This window comes from Lepidochelys olivacea (assembly GCF_965140295.1).
Source record: "Lepidochelys olivacea isolate rLepOli2 genome assembly, chromosome: 8".
In the NCBI taxonomy this organism is placed as follows: domain Eukaryota; kingdom Metazoa; phylum Chordata; order Testudines; family Cheloniidae; genus Lepidochelys; species Lepidochelys olivacea.
Window position 1 is genome coordinate 65,064,891 of NC_140418.1, and position 18,649 is coordinate 65,083,539.

At 44.5% G+C, this 18,649-nt stretch overlaps 1 protein-coding gene across 1 annotated transcript in view; it reads left to right on the forward strand.

Annotated features, from left to right (window-relative positions):
• Positions 1-18,649, forward strand: part of PTPRC (protein tyrosine phosphatase receptor type C) — a 122,058-nt gene that overhangs the window by 58,090 nt on the left and 45,319 nt on the right. Inside the window, exon 9 of the mRNA XM_084636343.1 lies at positions 8,479-8,640. Coding sequence (XP_084492469.1) covers positions 8,479-8,640 — 162 coding nt within the window. The remainder of the gene's footprint in view (positions 1-8,478; positions 8,641-18,649) is intronic.

Here is an 18,649-nt window from a genome sequence, read left to right on the forward strand (position 1 = left end):
TGTGGTTTTTGCCTAGACGGACTCTGTCTTATCCATTCCATTGCTTCTTATTTCTTTACATTCTACCTCAGAATTGATATACAATGCTACTCCTCCACCTTTACCTTTATTTCTGTCTTTCCTAAACAGCACATACCCTTCAATACCTGTAGTCCAGTCATGACAACTATTCCACCATCTTTCTGTTATCCCTATAATATCTGGTTTCACTTCCTGCACCAGTAGCTCTAGTTCCTCCATTTGGTACAAGCATCTTAATTTTTGCTGTTTGGCCTCTCTCACATTCTTTACCCGATTAGGCATGGACATTCTACAGCCAGTATGACCTATTAGACTGGTATCCACACTGCCCTTCCTCTTTATATCCGTTCTCCTGCCCACGGCTGTATCCTTTGTTACTTTGTTTTCTTCCCTCTCAATGCTAAAATCCGGCATGGAAATTACCTGGACATCTTCCAACCATCTCCCCCAAATTCCTAGTTTAAAGCTTTCTTAATCAGTTGTACCAGCCTCCATCCTAGAAGTCTATTTCCTTCCCTACTCATTGAATGAGCAGCTATACAATATTTTGTTTTATCCTTATTATTCAATATGTGGCCCCAGACTTTGTTGACTGCACATTTTTTCCAACCCCTGCTCTGAACAAAGAATTATTAATTTCCTCATGAACTTTTCTGTGGTGCTCATCACGACTCTGTCTGAGTGCTTCACAAACATTAGTGAAATATTTTTGAAATATTTCTCTGAGGATAGGTGATATTATTATTCCCATTTTTCAGATGGTAAACTGAGGCCCAAAAAGATTAAGGTGAAAAATGTCTACTAATTCTGGGTTCCCAATTGGAGAAGCCTAAGAGCTGCTTTTTCAGAGTATTTAGTATTATATCACACCTTATGTACTCACAGTATAGGTCCCATTGACTTCAGTTGTGGCTGCTAGTGTTCAGCGCTTTGGTCTCAAGCTGAGCATCCAGAAAATCAACACACAATTAGCGACTACCTACAAAAAGTTGGATTTAAATGACTTGTCTACTACCCTATACAAACTCTGTGGTAGAGGCAGGGATAGAATTCAATTCTCAAAGGGAGCATTCAGTTGCCTTAACCATGCAACCATCCTCTGTATTCCTGCAAATCCCATTTCTCATTTGCTACATGCCTTCCAACTTCTGCAACAATTAAGGTAGGCTTGCTTCAGAAAACAGTATCCTTCACTACACAACTGTGTTTCATTCCCAGAGCATGGGTCCATCCAGTGCAGTGAATGAACCAGGGGGTCACAAAGGCAACCTTAATTCTGATATTTCCTAACCTATGAGTGCTTGACTTAGAAATCTTGACATTTTAAAAATAGCTTATAGTAATTTCCTAATTTTTTTAAAAAGCAGACTGAAAAAACAAAAATTCCATCAAGTATAATCATATTGACCCCCACAACAGTAGGGCTAAAAGGTTTAGATCCACCACACAGACCTCTGCTGCTTGAGCTAACATAGTAACTCATAGTTGTAGCACGTTGTCATCCTCTTTGAGGACCAGCACTAGAAGGGGATGAGACACACACTTTGTCAGTGATTTTACATATTTGCTAATAGCAGAGGAATGATTAGAGTCAGGAATCTTGGGTTTCATTCCAAGTTCTCGAGGAGAGTACACTCTAGTCATCACAGACCCTTCTGCTCCTGTTTCCCCCAAACCTAATCTCTTCAGACTCATTCTCTCTTTTCTATCCCAGTTCTGTCTCCCTCTCCCTGACCCCTCATCTTCACTCCTCATCCTTTTTCCATTCTCTTAACCAGTCCCAGTTTCCATCCCTTGGGCTCCTCAATCCAGTCCCAGTCTGCTTGCCCAGCTAGTCCTAGTCTTCCCCTTGAGAATCTCCATCCAAGTCCCAGAATTCCACCCCTCCCCTCCCCCCGCAGTTCACAGTTCCTATCCCTCTCTGGATTCCTCGCCCTAGTCTCCATGGTCACCCAGTCCCAGTCTCCCACACCCAACCACCTCACGCAGTCTCAGTCTCTTTATTTCCACAAGAGAGAGTTCTGTCTTTCAGATGCCAGTGTTCAGAGTTTATAAAGAGAACTAATTAATGGATAATATAATTCTATGGAAACATTATAGGCCTTGAACTAGAAGAGCAGCGCAGTTAGTGGTGTGTAAGTGTACTTAGGTACTATATTTCTTTAAAATGTAGCAGATCAAATTTTTGCTATCAGAACTGCTAAGCTATTATCTCTTTCTCTCTTTGTATTTATATATTTGGATTGTTGTTGTAGTAACCGTGTGGGTCCAGGATATGAGCAGAACAAGGTGGGTGAGATAATATTTTTTTTATTGGACCAACATGCATTGGTGACATAGACAAACTTTCAAGCTTCACAGAACTCTTCTTCAGGTCTGGGGAAGGTGATCAGCATATCCAAGCCAACCAACAACTCTCTGACACTACCTGCTATAAAAAACTCAAAGAAGAGTCCACTGTACATTTCACACAGGAATTTAAGGATATCAACAAGTCCTTTCCCAAAAAACTCCAAGAAACTCTACAACCTCATGCCTCAGGAACACTCCCCAGTGGCTTCCACATATTTCCCAAAATAAACAAGCAAGGGAATCTAGGCAGACCCATAATATCTGGCCACAGCACTCTTACAGAAGGAATATCAGGACTCATAAATGCCATCCTCAAACCACTCAGCACACAAAGGGCAGTTACCTCCAGGACACAACTGACTTCCTCCAGAAACGCTGCAATATTAACCACCTCCCTCAGAACACCGTTCTTGCCACCATGGATGTCTCCTCCCTATAAACCAAATTCCTTCTGTGACGGGTTCGGTCACAGAGACCCCCTTGGGACTTTCACCTGACGTGCTGCAATTTCCTCTGAGCCTGTTTCCCACTGCCAGCTTGGGCCTCCAGAACCGTGCCTTGTTGAGCCAGACACACTGGTCTGCTGCAATGCAGCCCTAGGTCTGGTCCATACCCCCAAAACTGCAGACTTCAACCAAAAAATGCTCAGCAAGTCACCTATCTCCAGTACCCAGACACCGAGCTCCCAAAGGGATCCAAATAAATCTGTTTTACTCTGTAAACTCATAAATTGTCCACCCTCTACAACACTGATAGATAGATATGCACAGCTGTTTGCTCCAGCAGGGTGCTGGTGCAAAAGCACCTATTAGCCCCTGCCCAGTCAGCTCCAATCAGGGGAAACAGATTGGGGCTGATGGAAAAGGCCTGATGCCGGCCTGAGAATTGCCAGCATCTGCTGGCCTGACTAGCCAAGGGCTATAAAGGCTGGGAGGGAGCCAGAAGGCATGGGGGGCAGCCAGGGAGGGAACTGGAGGTCTCCTAGCTGAAGGCTGACTCTGCCTGTAAAGGAGGTGACTAATCCTGTAAAGCTTGTATGTAGATAGACACTGGTGGTGGGATAACCTTATGTAAATAAAGACACAGGTGTTGCACAAGCCTGAAGCCTATCTGAGCCTTATTGGAGTCAGCAAGTGAGCCCCAGGAGATGGGCGGGTCGTGAACCCTGTTACACTCTCCTAGGTATTAATCACTTACTCTGGGTTTACTAATAAACAAAAGTGATTTTATTAAGTATAAAAAGTAGGATTTAAGTGGTTTCAAGTATAACAGACAGAACAAAGTAAGTTACCAAGCAAAATAAAACAAAAAATGCAAGTCTAAGCCGAATACATTAAGAAACTGAATTCAGGGAAATCTCACTCTCAGAGATGTTCCAATAAGCTTCTTTCACATGTAACCCTTCTGCCCGTCAGAGTTGGCAGCAACAAGGGCCGGGTTGAATATCTAGGGGATCCATTCCAATAACACAATGCAAACCGGCTCGAGCCCCCAGCCAGTGACCTGGGACAAATATATACCACCCCCGCTGGGTGCCTCTAAGAGGCAATACTTCCCCTCTCACAAGCACCTAGTCTGAGTGTAGCAAAAAGCCTTTTAATAACAGAGAGAAACAATGTGGCATTATGTTGGGGAACCACCACCAACAGGATTCATAATACAACCCATGAGCAAAAAACCCACCCCAAGCAAATTGGGGCATGCCCTTTCCCTTTGGTTCTTGAGTCCAGCAACCCCAAATCTCCCAAAGTCCCACGACCCAAAAGTCTCTGTCCCTGGTCAGGGCAGCCCCAGAGTTTGAAAGTTTATCTGCAGAGCTTTACCTCCCAACCTGGGTGGAGATGGGGGTGGGGGTAAAAGGCACCTTACATGATCTTAAGCTGACTGCCCCACAGCTCCATAGGCCTTCGCTCCGCTCTGCTCCACCAGCCGCCCCACGAACTGCTTCGCTCAGCTCCGCGTCCCACCAGCAGCTCCCGCCGTCCTATGAACTGCTCCACCAGACTGTCCACAAGGCACTCCAGCCGTCCCGCAAACTGCTCCACAATATATCTTCAGGCTCCCCCGCTGCTTAACACAACGCTCAGTGATTTCAGTTCTTAGTCAGTTCAGCTCTTTGGTGAATTCAGCTTGTAGTAGGGGAGCCTCAGTGCTGGTGCACCATTAGCCCAAAGTGAGCTCAGCAGCCTGTAACTACTCCTAATGAAATCAAAATTAGCTCTGATATTCCACAGTGGAGAGAGGAGGAAGTGCAATTAGCATGTAAGGCCCTCACCAAGGGGCCCATGCTACCAAGTATTAATACTTGTCCCCAACCTCTCTCAATTCACAGATTTTTGGAACCCATGATCCTTGCCTAGCAAGTGCTATTTAGTTGATGGTGAGTCCCTCCATCATAACAAAAGGCCAAGTACAGTTCCAAGCACAGTTCCCATAATCAGGGTAATAACAATTTATTCTTCCTGCCCCAATAACAGAGACACTGGGGATCCCACAGCAGCCAGAGTGACCATTTGGGCAGCTATGGCCTCATTCTAGGCAGGGTGGGTGTGCCTATGCAAATGAGATCGGCCCCTGAAGTTCTTTTCCACAACTTGCCACACCTCACCACCAGATGTCAGGGTGGAGCTCATCCTGACACTGCTTACACACAGACTAGACGCCTTTCCAGTCAGGGCCCAATCCTTTCCCAGGTACAGTTCTTCTTAGTTCCAGCTCAGGTGGCAACTAGGGAATTTCTCATGACTGGCAGCCCCTTTGTTTTGTTCCACACCCTTTTATATCTTTGTCACAAGGCAGGAATCCTTTGTCTCTCTCTGAGTTCCCACCCTTCCTTCTAAATGGAAAAGCACCAGTTTTAAGATGGATTCCAGTATCATGTGACATGTTCATATATCCTGTGAGACTTCATTACTTACTGGCTGGCACCCACATATACAGGAAGGCTTACAAGTAAACAGAGACATTTTCAACCAATTGTCCTAGTTAATGGGAGCCATCAAGATTCCAAGCTACCATTAATGGCCCACACTTTGCATAGTTACAATATGACTTCAGAGTAATACTTCATATTTCTAGCTTCAGATACAAGAATGATACATTCATACAAATAGGATGAACACACTCAGTAGATTCTAAGCTTTTTAATGACACCTTTCAAGAGACCTTTTGCATGAAGCATATTCAAGTTACATCATATTCACACTTAAAAACATATTTCCATAAAATGTACGGAGTGCAAAGTCACACCTTCACCACGATGGCATCACTCCCTGCTCCAAAAATCTGCAAGATAATGGGGACAATGCTCAGAAATCAACCCCAAACACATAACCAAACTCATCCATTTCATTGTCACCCATAACAACTTCACATTTAATTTTGTCCAAACTGTGGGAACAACCATGGGTATGAGAACGGCTCCCAATATGCCAACCTCTTCATGGGCCACCTTGAGGAAGAATTTCTAGAAAAATGCATCATGAAACCAATGATATGCATCCATGACATTTTCGTCCTCTGGACAGACAACCTAAACTCCCTCTGATATTTCCACCATAACATCAACAACCACCACCACCCACGCATCAGACTCATGCACACCAGCATCAACTTCTTGGACACCATGATCAGCTTCAGCAATGGAACCCTACAGACAAGTTTATACAAAAATGCCTATGGATCACCACACTTATCTCCACAGAGCCATCAACCACCAAAAAATATGTTATCTACAGCCAAGCACTCAGATACCATAGAATGTGCTCTGAAAAGAAAGTTCAGGATACGTACCTTAACACACTTAAAACCGCCTACACTAAACAAGGACACTCCACCAGAGAAGTAGATTTCATCATGAAACAGACCACACAAATATTCTAGAGAACCTGCTTCAATACAGGAAAAAAAACCCCTCCATTGACCACTCACCTCTACTTGTCACCTAATACCCCACACTAGAAGCAATATGGAGTTTCATCAAACAATTACAACCCATACTTGATGGGGACTACATCCTGAAATAAATCTTTCCCAGCACCCTCTTCAGGCCTTCAAATAACTCCCTAACCTCACCAAGCTTATCATCAGAAGCAAGGTCCCCACATATCAGGGTACACCACCTCACCAGACTCTTCTAGAACAGCAGATGCTATGATGATCAACACCTTCAACAGCACACCTTTCCAAGATCCACAGGTCCTACTCTTGCCTATCACATGTGTATACCTCATCCAGTGCATCAGATGACCCACCACCAACTATGTGAGTGAAACCAATCACTATGCTCTTGAATGAACTCACACAGAGAAATGTTAAAAGACAAAAATACCCTATCACCTGTGGGCGAACACTTTTCACAAAGCAGTCACTCCATATCTGATCTCTTAGTCCTTGTCCTCAAAGGACATCTGTACGACGCCTTCAAAAGATGAGCTAGGAAACTTAATTTATAATTCTGCTAGACACTAAAAAACATGGGCTTAATACAGACATGAATTGCATGGCCTAATATAACAATTTGCAACACACCCTGCTGCCTACTAACCCTCTATTGTCATACGACTACAGATGTGTTAATTTCTCTGTTCATATTAAGTGGTCTTCTACAACATTTGTGAACCCTTTATGCTTAACAATCTGTTCCACTTTGTGTCTGGCTTGGAGACTGGTTATCTTGCCCAGACCCGAGGAAGAGCTCTGTGAGGCTTGATAGCTTGTCCTTTTCACCAGCAAAAATTGGTCCAGTAAAAGATATTACTTCACCCAACTTGTGTCTCTCATATTGATTCATACCTGTTTCTTATCTATTCTTACATAGATAGATACTTTTCTTTTAAATGACATATATACAATTGTGTGTTTGATGAAGAGCATTGAGAAGGTACACCTCTTTCAAAGGGTTGTTGTCCTCACATTTTTCCCACTCATCATTTGGTAAGAAAGTGATAGTGAAGATAAAAGGAGCCTTCACAATATGCACATTTAGAATAAAATTTGTAAGGGGAGGGATGATTGCTGCCCACTGCTGACAGCTGAGAGGGATTCTGTGGGGAATCCCTCATGGCAACAATAGGGAGAAGGTAGCCCAACTGATAGAGAGAGAGAAGTTCTTCAATATATTGCAGAAAGAGGGATCCACTACAGCAACAAGGGAGATGGAGAGGCCTGCTCAGGCATTTCCCAAAATAGTAATAATGGGCATAGCGCAGGTAATCTATTCCTCTCCCTGCCCTCCAAGATATTCAACAGGGAAGAAGTAGACAACCACAACCATCCCCTCCACGGATTACTAAGCATAGTGAGAAGGCAGGCTGGAGGTAGGCACCGGTCCTTAATGCCTCTGGAAATCATTCACCTGGTCTTTGATCTTTCCTTGTAAACTGCTCTACAGATAGGGCCACTTTGAAATACTGCAGGGAAAGGAGATCATGCAGGCTATGAAACTGACGAAGAGCTTATTGCACATGGAGGTGAAAGGGAAGAACAGTGTTAAGCGCAGAAGAATTTAAAGAAAGAGACATGCTCTTGTTGAGTTGTGAGGAAAGAAGCAGAGGGACAGGACATGAATAATGAGCTTGATCTCAAAGAGCTCAGATAATCATCTAGACGTTTTGGCTTTTACCCTTATTGAACCTTCCAGACTTCTGAGGTTTGTGCATCACTGTGTGTAAGGAATGGCATGAATTCTTTTTATATTGAAAGCTAAAAATCTCCCTGGATATATTTGAAAATATCTGTATTTAAAATTAAATTAAAATACTATCCACAATTGTCTAGACTGTGTTCACTGAGGAAGAGGTTGGTGCATAATTGCGTATTTTGAATCATGTATGATCACAATTCATTGCACCAAACACGTCTTTTTGGCCTCAGAGAGAATGTGGAGGAAGTAAGGATGCATGTGTGTAAGCTATAAGAGCAAAATGGCATTCTTAGTCTAAAAAATGAAGTGGATATGGTGCAACTGCATTAATTTGAAGGTGCTGTAACTAGTGTGTTTACTTGCCTTTTTAAAATTAGCAAAGTGAGATGAAAATACATAAAGTGGTAACCAGAGAATTTGGTCCTGTGAAAATGTTAATAAGTCTTCATATTTTAATGCAGATTTGAGCAGTCAACGAAACCAGTTTTCAATGTCAAACCACTGTATTGAGCTGACGGGTCTGTCAGCCAACACCCCTTATAACTGTACTTCAAAAATAATCTTTTTGGAAACCAACAAAACGATCAAAGAAGTTGAGAGACATATGACAACAGATTTTGGAAGTGAGTATAATACTTACCTTTATTTAATTTAAAAAAAAAAGAAGAAGAAGAGAGAGTCTTTCTGTGGTAGGTCCTTCCATCTCAGCAGTTAAACTGACTGTAGAGCAAGTCAAATATTTTTAACATTTCTTGGGGGGGGGGGGGGAAGGGAGTCTTAAAATAGCCTTTTTATGCAACAGAAAATTTTCATGAAAATATTTGAATTTTTTAAATTTTGGGGGGGGTTTGAAATTTTTGTCAATTTGAAAACAGAATATGTATTCTATTTTTTGTCCTAAATGTTTTCATCTTTCAGTGTTTCTTTTTAGCATTTTGTTTTTTCCTTCCTTCCCCCCTCTCTTTCTGTATTTTTCCTTTTATTCCTCTCATTTTCCTTTTTTTCTTTTTTCATCTTTACTTTTTTTCCTTGTCTCTTTCCTTTCAAAAATGGCTGAAATATTATTTCCATTCCCTGTCTTTTTTGAAAATCAGAAGTTTTCATTTTAATAAAATTTCAAAAAATGAAGAATTTCCCCTCCACCCCAAACTGGTACATTTTTGAACTCTGCAAAGTGAAAACAATTTTATCTCTGCAGAACTGACAGGGATACTGGTTAATGGATATAGATATGGAGGCTGGAGGAGGTGACACATTGGGCTTTTGTGATAGTTGTTATACTGAATTAATATTAGACATGGGCCCAAACCAAGAACTTCATATCTAAAGTCTGTTGGGCTTTTGTGGGATGTGAAATGTTCCAGTTTAAATTCTAAAAACTGAATCCACCCTGGAAGATCTAATTTGGCAAAAGATTCCATTGAAAACATTATCAAAAAGGTTATCAAAATGGTGGTCAGCCAATGTTGAAAACCACTTTGATATTTTCTTTATTGATTTTTGAAACAAATATATTATTCAAAATCACATTTTTTTCGTAAAACAAGAAACAATTCCATTTTGAACAGTTTGAAATGAAACAAGATTGAAATTCCTAAATGTTCAACAAAACTACTTTTGGATTTCTTTGGCCAGCTCTAATTATTGTTATTTGTACTATGATAGAGCCTAGAGGCTCCACCTGAGACTAGGTCCACCAGTGTGCTAGACGCTGTACAAAAATCCAAGTGAGATGGTCCCTGCCCAGAGGAACCTTCCATTTAAATGGACAAAGCATTGAAAAAGTCAGAAGGGAAACAGACACAGCTAGGTAAAATGACTTGCTAAATGTTACATCAGGTCAATGGTAGAGCTGAGAATAGAACCTAGGTCTCCTGACCCCCCATACAATGACCTACCCACTAGACTATGCAGGCGCATCATAAATATTGTTTATAATTTAACAGTTACCATTTCCGCAGATAATCTCATAGGTCTGCAGCAGATCACCCATTACATGTATGGCCGCTTTGGTCAACACCATTGCTTTGAACTCAGATCTCTTTGTTATGCCACTGGTACATTTTCTTGTTGTAGGCTGAAGTCCGAGGTAATTTTAGGTTCCAGATCTTCTGGATCACTTCACTAAATATTTGTCTTCCATTTGTGTAAGTCCTGTTATTTGGAGAGTGGACCCTAATGTAATTTTCAGTTGTTATGAATCGCCCTACTAAACAAGCATTTCACATCAGTCTCATACATTTTATAATTCCTGAAAATGGGCTTCCTGGTTCTCCTCCCAGTATTATGCCTCATAGCCCTGGTCTACACTAGGAGTTGAGGTTGAATTTAGCAGCCTTAAATCGATTTAACCCTGCACCTGTCCACATGATGAAGCCCTTTTTTGACTTAAAGGGCTCTTAAAATCGATTTCCTTACTCCAGCCCCGACAAGGGGATTAGAGCTTAAATCGGCCTTGCCAGGTCGAATTTGAGGTACTGTGGATGCAATTAGAGGGTATTGGCCTCCGGGAGCTATCCCAGAGTGCTCTATTGTGACCGCTCTGGACAGCACTCTCAACTCAGATGCACTGGCCAGGTAGACAGGAAAAGGCCCGCAAACTTTTGAATTTCAATTTCCTGTTTGCATGGTCACCTGCAGCTTGCCACACTGGCCAGAGCTCATCAGCAGAGGTGACCATGCAGAGCTCATCAGCAGAGGTGACCATGATGGAGTCCCAGAATCGCAAAAGAGCTCCAGCATGGACCGAACGGGAGGTACGGGATCTGATTGCTGTGTGGGGAGAGGAATCCGTGCTATCAGAACTCCGTTCCAATTTTTGAAATGCCAAAACATTTGTGAAAATCTCCCAGGGCATGAAGGAGAGAGGCCATAATAGGGACCCGAAGCAGTGCCGCATGAAACTTAAGGAGCTGAGGCAAGCCTACCAGAAAACCAGAGAGGCAAACAGCCGCTCTGGGTCAGAGCCCCAAACATGCCACGTCTATGATGAGCTGCATGCCATTTTAGGGGGTTCAGCCACCACTACCCCTGCCGTGTTGTTTGACTCCTTCAATGGAGATGGAGGCAACACAGAAGCAGGTTTTGGGGATGAGGAAGATGATGATGATGAAGTTGTAGATAGCTCACAGCAAGCAAGCGGAGAAACCAGTTTTCCCTACAGCCAGGAACAGTTTCTCACCCTGGACCTGGAGCCACTACCCCCCAAACCCACCCAAGGCTGCCTCCCGGACCCGCCAGGTGGAGAAGGGACCTCTGGTGAGTGTACCTTTTAAAATACTATACATGGTTTAAAAGCAAGCATGTTTAATGATTAATTTGCCCTGGCATTTGTGGCTCTCCTGGATGTACTCCCAAAGCCTTTGCAAAAGGTTTCTGGGGAGGGCAGCCTTATTCCATCCACCATGATAGGACACCTTACCACACCAGGCCAGTAGCACGTACTCGGGAATCATTGTAGAACAAAGCATTGCAGTGTATGTTTGCTGGCATTCAAACAACATCCGTTCTTTATCTCTCCGTGTTATCCTCAGGAGAGTGATATCATTCATGGTCACCTGGTTGAAATAGGGTGCTTTTCTTAAGGGGACATTCGGAGATGCCCGTTCCTGCTGGGCTGTTTGCCTGTGGCTGAACAGAAATGTTCCCCGCTGTTAGCCATGGGGAGTGGTGAGGGGCTAGCCACATGGTGGGGGGAGGCAAAATGCAACCTTGGAACGAAAGCACATGTGCTGTGTATGTAATGTTAACAGCAAGGTTTACCATGAAAGAGTTACCCATTGTTCTATTAAACGTGTCTTTTTAAATACCACTGTCCCTTTTTTTTTTCTCCACCAACTGCATGTGTTTCAAGGATCACAAGATCTTCTCCTTCCCAGAGGCTAGTGAAGATTAGAAGGTGAAAAAAACACACTCGTGATGAAATTTTCTCTGAGCTCATGCTGTCCTCCCACACTGACAGAGCACAGACGAATGTGTGGACGCAGACAATGTCAGAGTGCAGGAAAGCACAAAATGACCGGGAGGAGAGGTGGTGGGCTGAAGAGAGTAAGTGGAGGGCTGAAGAGAGGGCTGAAGCTGAAAGGTGGAGGCAGCATGATGAGAGGAGGCAGGATTCAATGCTGAGGCTGCTGGAGGATCAAACTAATGTGCTCCAGCATATGGTTGAGTTGCAGGAAAGGCAGCAGGAGCACAGACGACCGCTACAGCCCCTGTGTAACCAACCGCCCTCCTCCCCAAGTTCCATAGCCTTCTCACTGAGACGCCCAAGAACACAGTGGGGGGGGCTCTGGCCACCCAGCAACTCCACCCCAGAGGATTGCCCAAGCAACAAAAGGCTGGCATTCAATAAGTTTTAAAGTTTTAAACTTTTAAAGTGCTGTGTGTCCTTGTCCTTTCCTCCTCCACCACCCCTCCTGGTGCTTCTCTCCTCCACCACCCCTCCCAGGCTACCTTGGCAGTTATCCCCCTATTTGTGTGATGAATTAATAAAGAATGCATGAATGTGAAGCAACAATGACTTTATTGCCTCTGCAAGTGGTGATCGAAGGGAGGAGGGGAGGGTGCTTAGCTTACAGGGAAGTAGAGTGAACCAAGGGGCGGGTGGTTTCATCAAGGAGAAACAAACAGAACTTTCACACCGTAGCCTGGCCAGTCATGAAACTGGTCTTCAAAGCTTCTCTGATGGGCACCGTGCCCTCCTGTGCTCTTCTAACCGCCCTGGTGTTGGGCTGCGCATAACCAGCTGGCAGGTGATTTGCCTCAACCTCCCACCCCGCCATAAACATCTCCCCCTTACTCTCACAGATATTGTGGAGTGCACAGCAAGCAGTAATAACAGTGGGAATATTGGTTTCGCTGACGTCTAACCGAGTCAGTAAACTGCGCCAGCGTGCTTTTAAACGTCCAAATGCACATTCTACCACCATTCTGCACTTGCTCAGCCTGTAGTTGAATAGCTCTTGACTACTGTCCAGGCTGCCTATGTACGGCTTCATGAGCCATGGCATTAAGGGGTAGGCTGGGTCCCCAAGGATAACCATAGGCATTTCAACATCCCCAACGATTATTTTCTGGTCTGGGAATAAAGTCCCTTCCTGCAGCTTTTGAAACAGACCAGAGTTCCTGAAGATGCGAGCGTCATGTACCTTTCCCGGCCATACCACGTTGATGTTGGTGAAACGTCCCTTGTGATCCACCAGAGCTTGCAGCACTATTGAAAAGTACCCCTTGCGGTTTATGTACTCGCCGGCTGGGTGCTCCGGTGCCAAGATAGGGATATGGGTTCCGTCTATGGTCCCACCACAGTTAGGGAATCCCATTGCAGCAAAGCCATCCACTATGACCTGCACATTTCCCAGGGTCACTACCCTTGATATCAGCAGATCTTTGATTGCGTGGGCTACTTGCATCACAGCAGCCCCCACAGTAGATTTGCCCACTCCAAATTGTTTCCCAACTGACTGGTAGCTGTCTGGCATTGCAAGCTTCCACAGGGCTATTGCCACTCGCTTCTCAACTGTGAGGGCTGCTCTCATCTTGGTATTCATGCACTTCAGGGCAGGGGAAAGCAAGTCACAAAGTTCCATGAAAGTGCCTTTACGTATGCGAAAATTTCGCAGCCACTGGGAATCGTCCCAGACCTGCAACACTATGCAGTCCCACCAGTCTGTGCTTGTTTCCCGGGCCCAGAATCAGTGTTCCACCGCATGAACCTGCCCCATTAGCACCACGATGCCCGCATTGCCGGGGCCCGTGCTTTGAGAGAAGTCTGTGTCCATGTCCTCATCACTCTCGTCACTGTGCTGACGTTGCCTACTCGCCCAGTTTCGCTTTGCCCGGTTCTGGTGCTGCATATACTGCTGGATAATGCTTGTGGTGTTTAATGTGCTCCTAATTGCCAAAGTGATCTGAGCGGGCTCCATGCTTGCTGTGGTATGGCGTCTACACAGAAAAAAGACACGGAAAGATTGTCTGCCGTTGCTCTGACGGAGGGAGGGGCGACTGACGACATGGCTTACAGGGAATTAAAATCAACAAAGGAGGTGGCTTTACATCAAGGAGAAACAAAAACAACTGTCATACAGAATGGCCCCCTCAAGGATTGAACTCAAAACCCTGGGTTTAGCAGGCCAATGCTCAACCCAATAAGCTATCCCTCCCTCTCGTATTTCAGATGGGACTTCATGGAGGGAGGTGGGAGCAAATGAATACAAAACAAATCTGGTCTATTTCTTGTTTTGATCCACTCCATCTATCTTTTACATCTTTGGCTGGCAGCAGATGGTGCAGAAGGACTGCAAGCCATCCACATCTCTTGGCTGCTCGGCAGAAGATGCTACAATAGGACTGCTAGCCATCCTCATCTCCTGCCTGCCCGGCAAAAGATGGTACAATAGGACTGCTAGCCATCCATATTTCCTGCCTGCTCACCATAAGATGGTACAATAGGACTGCCTTCAGGACTAAAGAGAGTGACCTGGTCGAGTCACTCCTAATGTAATCCCTGCACCCATGTCTGCCCAGGCGCTCCTGACTGATGCGGCCAGGAGCACCTCAGACATGACGAATACGGCTACCAGTCTTATTGTACCGTCTGCTGCCACAAGGCAATGGGTTGCTGCTGCTGTGTAGCAATGCAGTACCGCGTCTGCCAGCACCCAGGAAACATACGGTGACAGTGAGCTGAGCGGTCTCCATGCTTGCTGTGGTATGTCTGCCTTGCCTTGTCTGCACAGGTAATTCAGGAAAAAAGGCGCGAAACGATTGTCTGCCGTTGATTTCACAGAGGGAGGGAGGGAGGGAAGGAGGGCCTGATGACATGTACCCAGAACCACCCGTGACAATGTTTTTTGCCCCATCAGGAATTGGGATCTCAACCCAGAATTCCAATGGGCAGTGGAGCCTGCGGGAACTGTGGGATAGCTACCCACAGTGCAACACTCCGGAAGTTGACGGTAGCCTCGGTGCTGTGGAAGCACTCCACCAAGTTAATGCACTTAATGCACTTAGAGCATTTTGTGTGGGGACACACACAATTGACAAAAAAACGATTTCTAAAAAACCAACTTCCATAAATTCGACCTAATTTCATAGTGTAGACATACCCATAGGTATAAATTCTTTATACTCGCATTACCTAATATAATTACAATGGGCAAAATTTGCTCAAAAAGCCAAGTTCCAACTGAACACAAGAATACTCACATCATCCAATGATTTTTGTAATTTCAGCTACTTTTTTATTCTCAGTTATTTTAAATTGCTTTACTTTTTATAGGTTTCAGAGTAGCAGCTGTGTTAGTCTGTATTCGCAAAAAGAAAAGGAGTACTTGTGGCACCTTAGAGACTAACAAATTTATCTGAGCATAAGCTTTAATGAGCTACAGCTCACTTCATCGGATGCATTCAGTGGAAAATACAGTGGGGAGATTTATATACATAGAGAACATGAAGCAATGGGTGTTACCATACACAGTGTAACCAGAGTGATCACTTAAGGTCAGTTTATTACCAGCAGGAGAGCGGGGGAGGGAGGAGGGGGGACCTTTTGTAGTGATAATCAAGGTGGGCCATTTCCAGCAGTTGACAAGAACGTCTGAGGAACAGTGGCGGGTGGGGGGAGGGAGGGAATAAACACGGGGAAATAGTTTTACTTTGTGTAATGACCAAACCACTTCCAGTCTCTATTCAAGCCTAAGTTAATTGTATCCAGTTTGCAAATTAATTCCAATTCAGCAGTCTCTCTTTGGAGTCTGTTTTTGAAGTTTTTTTGTTGAAGAATTACGACTTTTAGGTCTGTAATTGAGTGACCAGAGAGATTGAAGTGTTCTCCGACTGGTTTTTGAATGTTATAATTCTTGACGTCTGAATTGTGTCCATTTATTCTTTTACATAGAGACTGTCCAGTTTGACCAATGTACATGGCAGAGGGGCATTGCTGGCACATGATGGCATATATCACATTGGTAGATGAGCAGGTGAACGAGCCTCTGATAGTGTGGCTGATGTGATTAGGCCCTATGATGATGTCCCCTGAATAGATATGTGGACACAGTTGGCAACGGGCTTTGTTGCAAGGATAGGTTTCAGAGTAACAGCCGTGTTAGTCTGTATTGGCAAAAAGAAAAGGAGTTCTTGTGGCACCTTAGAGACTAACCAATTTATTTGAGCATGAGCTTTCGTGAGCTACAGCTCACTTCATCGGATGCATACCGTGGAAACTGCAGAAGACATTATATACACAGAGACCATGAAACAATACCTCCTCGCACCCCACTCTCCTGCTGGTAATAGTTTATCTAAAGTGATCATCAAGTTGGGCCATTTCCAGCACAGATCCAGGTTTTCTCACCCCCTCCAAAAACCACACACACAAACTCACTCTCCTGCTGGTAATAGCTCATCCAAAGCGACCACTCTCCCTACAATTTGCATGATAAACAAGGTGGGCCATTTCTAGCACAAATACAGGTTTTCTCACCCCTCCACCCGCATACACACACAAACTCACTCTCCTGCTGGTAATAGTTCATCCAAAGTGACCACTCTCCCTACAATGTGCATGATAATCAAGGTGGGCCATTTCCAGCACAAATCCAGGTTTTCTCACCCCCCACACACAAACTCACTCTCCTGCTGGCAATAGCTCATCCAAACTGACCATTCTCCTTACAATGTGCATGATAATCAAGTTGGGCCATTTCCAGCATAAATCCAAGTTTAACCAGAACGTCGGGGGGGGGGGGGGGGGCGGTAGAAAAAAACAAGGGGAAATAGGCTACCTTGCATAATGACTAAGCCACTCCCAGTCTCTATTTAAGCCTAAATTAATAGTATCCAATTTGCAAATGAATTCCAATTCAGCAGTTTCTCGCTGGAGTCTGGATTTGAAGATTTTTTGTTGTAAGATAGCGACCTTCATGTCTGTGATTGCGTGACCAGAGAGACTGAAGTGTTCTCCGACTGGTTTATGAATGTTATAATTCTTGACATCTGATTTGTGTCCATTTATTCTTTTACGTAGAGACTGTCCAGTTTGACCAATGTACATGGCAGAGGGGCATTGCTGGCACATGATGGCATATATCACATTGGTGGATGTGCAGGTGAACGAGCCTCTGATAGTGTGGCTGATGTTATTAGGCCCCTTGATGGTGTCCCCTGAATAGATATTTGGGCACAGTTGGCAACGGGCTTTGTTACAAGGATAGGTTCCTGGGTTAGTGGTTCTGTTGTTCTTTTCTACTCCCCCCCCCCCCCGATGTTCTGGTTAAACTTGGATTTATGCTGGAAATGGCCCACCTTGATTATCTTGCACATTGTAGGGAGAGTGGTCGCTTTGGATGAGCTATTACCAGCAGGAGAGAGAGTTTGTGTGTGTTGTTTTTGGAGGCGGGTGGGGGGGGGTGAGAAAACCTGGATTTGTGCTGGAAATGGCCCACCTTGATTATCATACACATTTTAAAGAGAGTGGTCACTTTGGATGGGCTATTACCAGCAGGAGAGTGAGTTTGTGTGGGGGGGGGCGGAGGGTGAGAAAACCTGGATTTGTGCTGGAAATGGCCCAACTTGATGATCACTTTAGATAAGCTATTACCAGCAGGAGAGTGGGGTGGGAGGAGGTATTGTTTCATGGTCTCTGTGTATATAATGTCTTCTGCAGTTTCCACAGTATGCATCCGATGAAGTGAGCTGTAGCTCACGAAAGCTCATGCTCAAATAAATTGGTTAGTCTCTAAGGTGCCACAAGTACTCCTTTTCTTGTTGCAAGGATAGGTTCCTGGGTTAGTGGTTCTGTTGTGTGGTATGTGGTTGCTGGTGAGTATTTGCTTCAGGTTGGGGGGGCTGTCTGTAAGCAAGGACTGGCCTCTCTCCCAAGATCTGTGAGAGTGATGGGTTGTCCTTTAGGATAGGTTGTAGATCCTTGATGATGCGTTGGAGAGGTTTTAGTTGCGGGCTGAAGGTGATGGCTAGTGGCATTCTGTTATTTTCTTTGTTAGGCCTGTCCTGTAGTAGGTGACTTCTGGGTACTCTTCTGGCTCTGTCAATCTGTTTCTTCACTTCAGCAGGTGGTATTGTAGTTGTATGAATGCTTGATAGAGATCTTGTCAGTGTTTCTCTCTGTCTGAGGGGTTGGAGCAAATGCAGTTGTATCATAGAGCTTGGCTGTAGACAATGGATCGTGTGGTGTGGTCTGGATGAAAGCTGGAGGCATGTAGGTAGGAATAGCGGTCAGTAGGTTCCCAGTATAGGGTGGTGTTTATGTGACCGTCACTTATTAGCACCGTAGTGTCCAGGAAGTGGATCTCTTGTGTGGACTGGTCCAGGCTGAGGTTGATGGTGGGATGGAAATTGTTGAAATCATGGTGGAATTCCTCAAGGGCTTCTTTTCCATGGGTCCAGAGGATGAAAGTGTCATCAATGTAGCGCAAGTAGAGTAGGGGCGTTAGGGGACGAGAGCTGAGGAAGCGTTGTTCTAAGTCAGCCATAAAAATGTTGGCATACTGTGGGGCCATGCAGGTACCCATAGCAGTGCCGCTGATTTGAAGGTATACATTGTCCCCAAATGTGAAATAGTTATGGGTGAAGACAAAGTCACAAAGTTCAGCTACCAGGTTTGCCGTGACATTA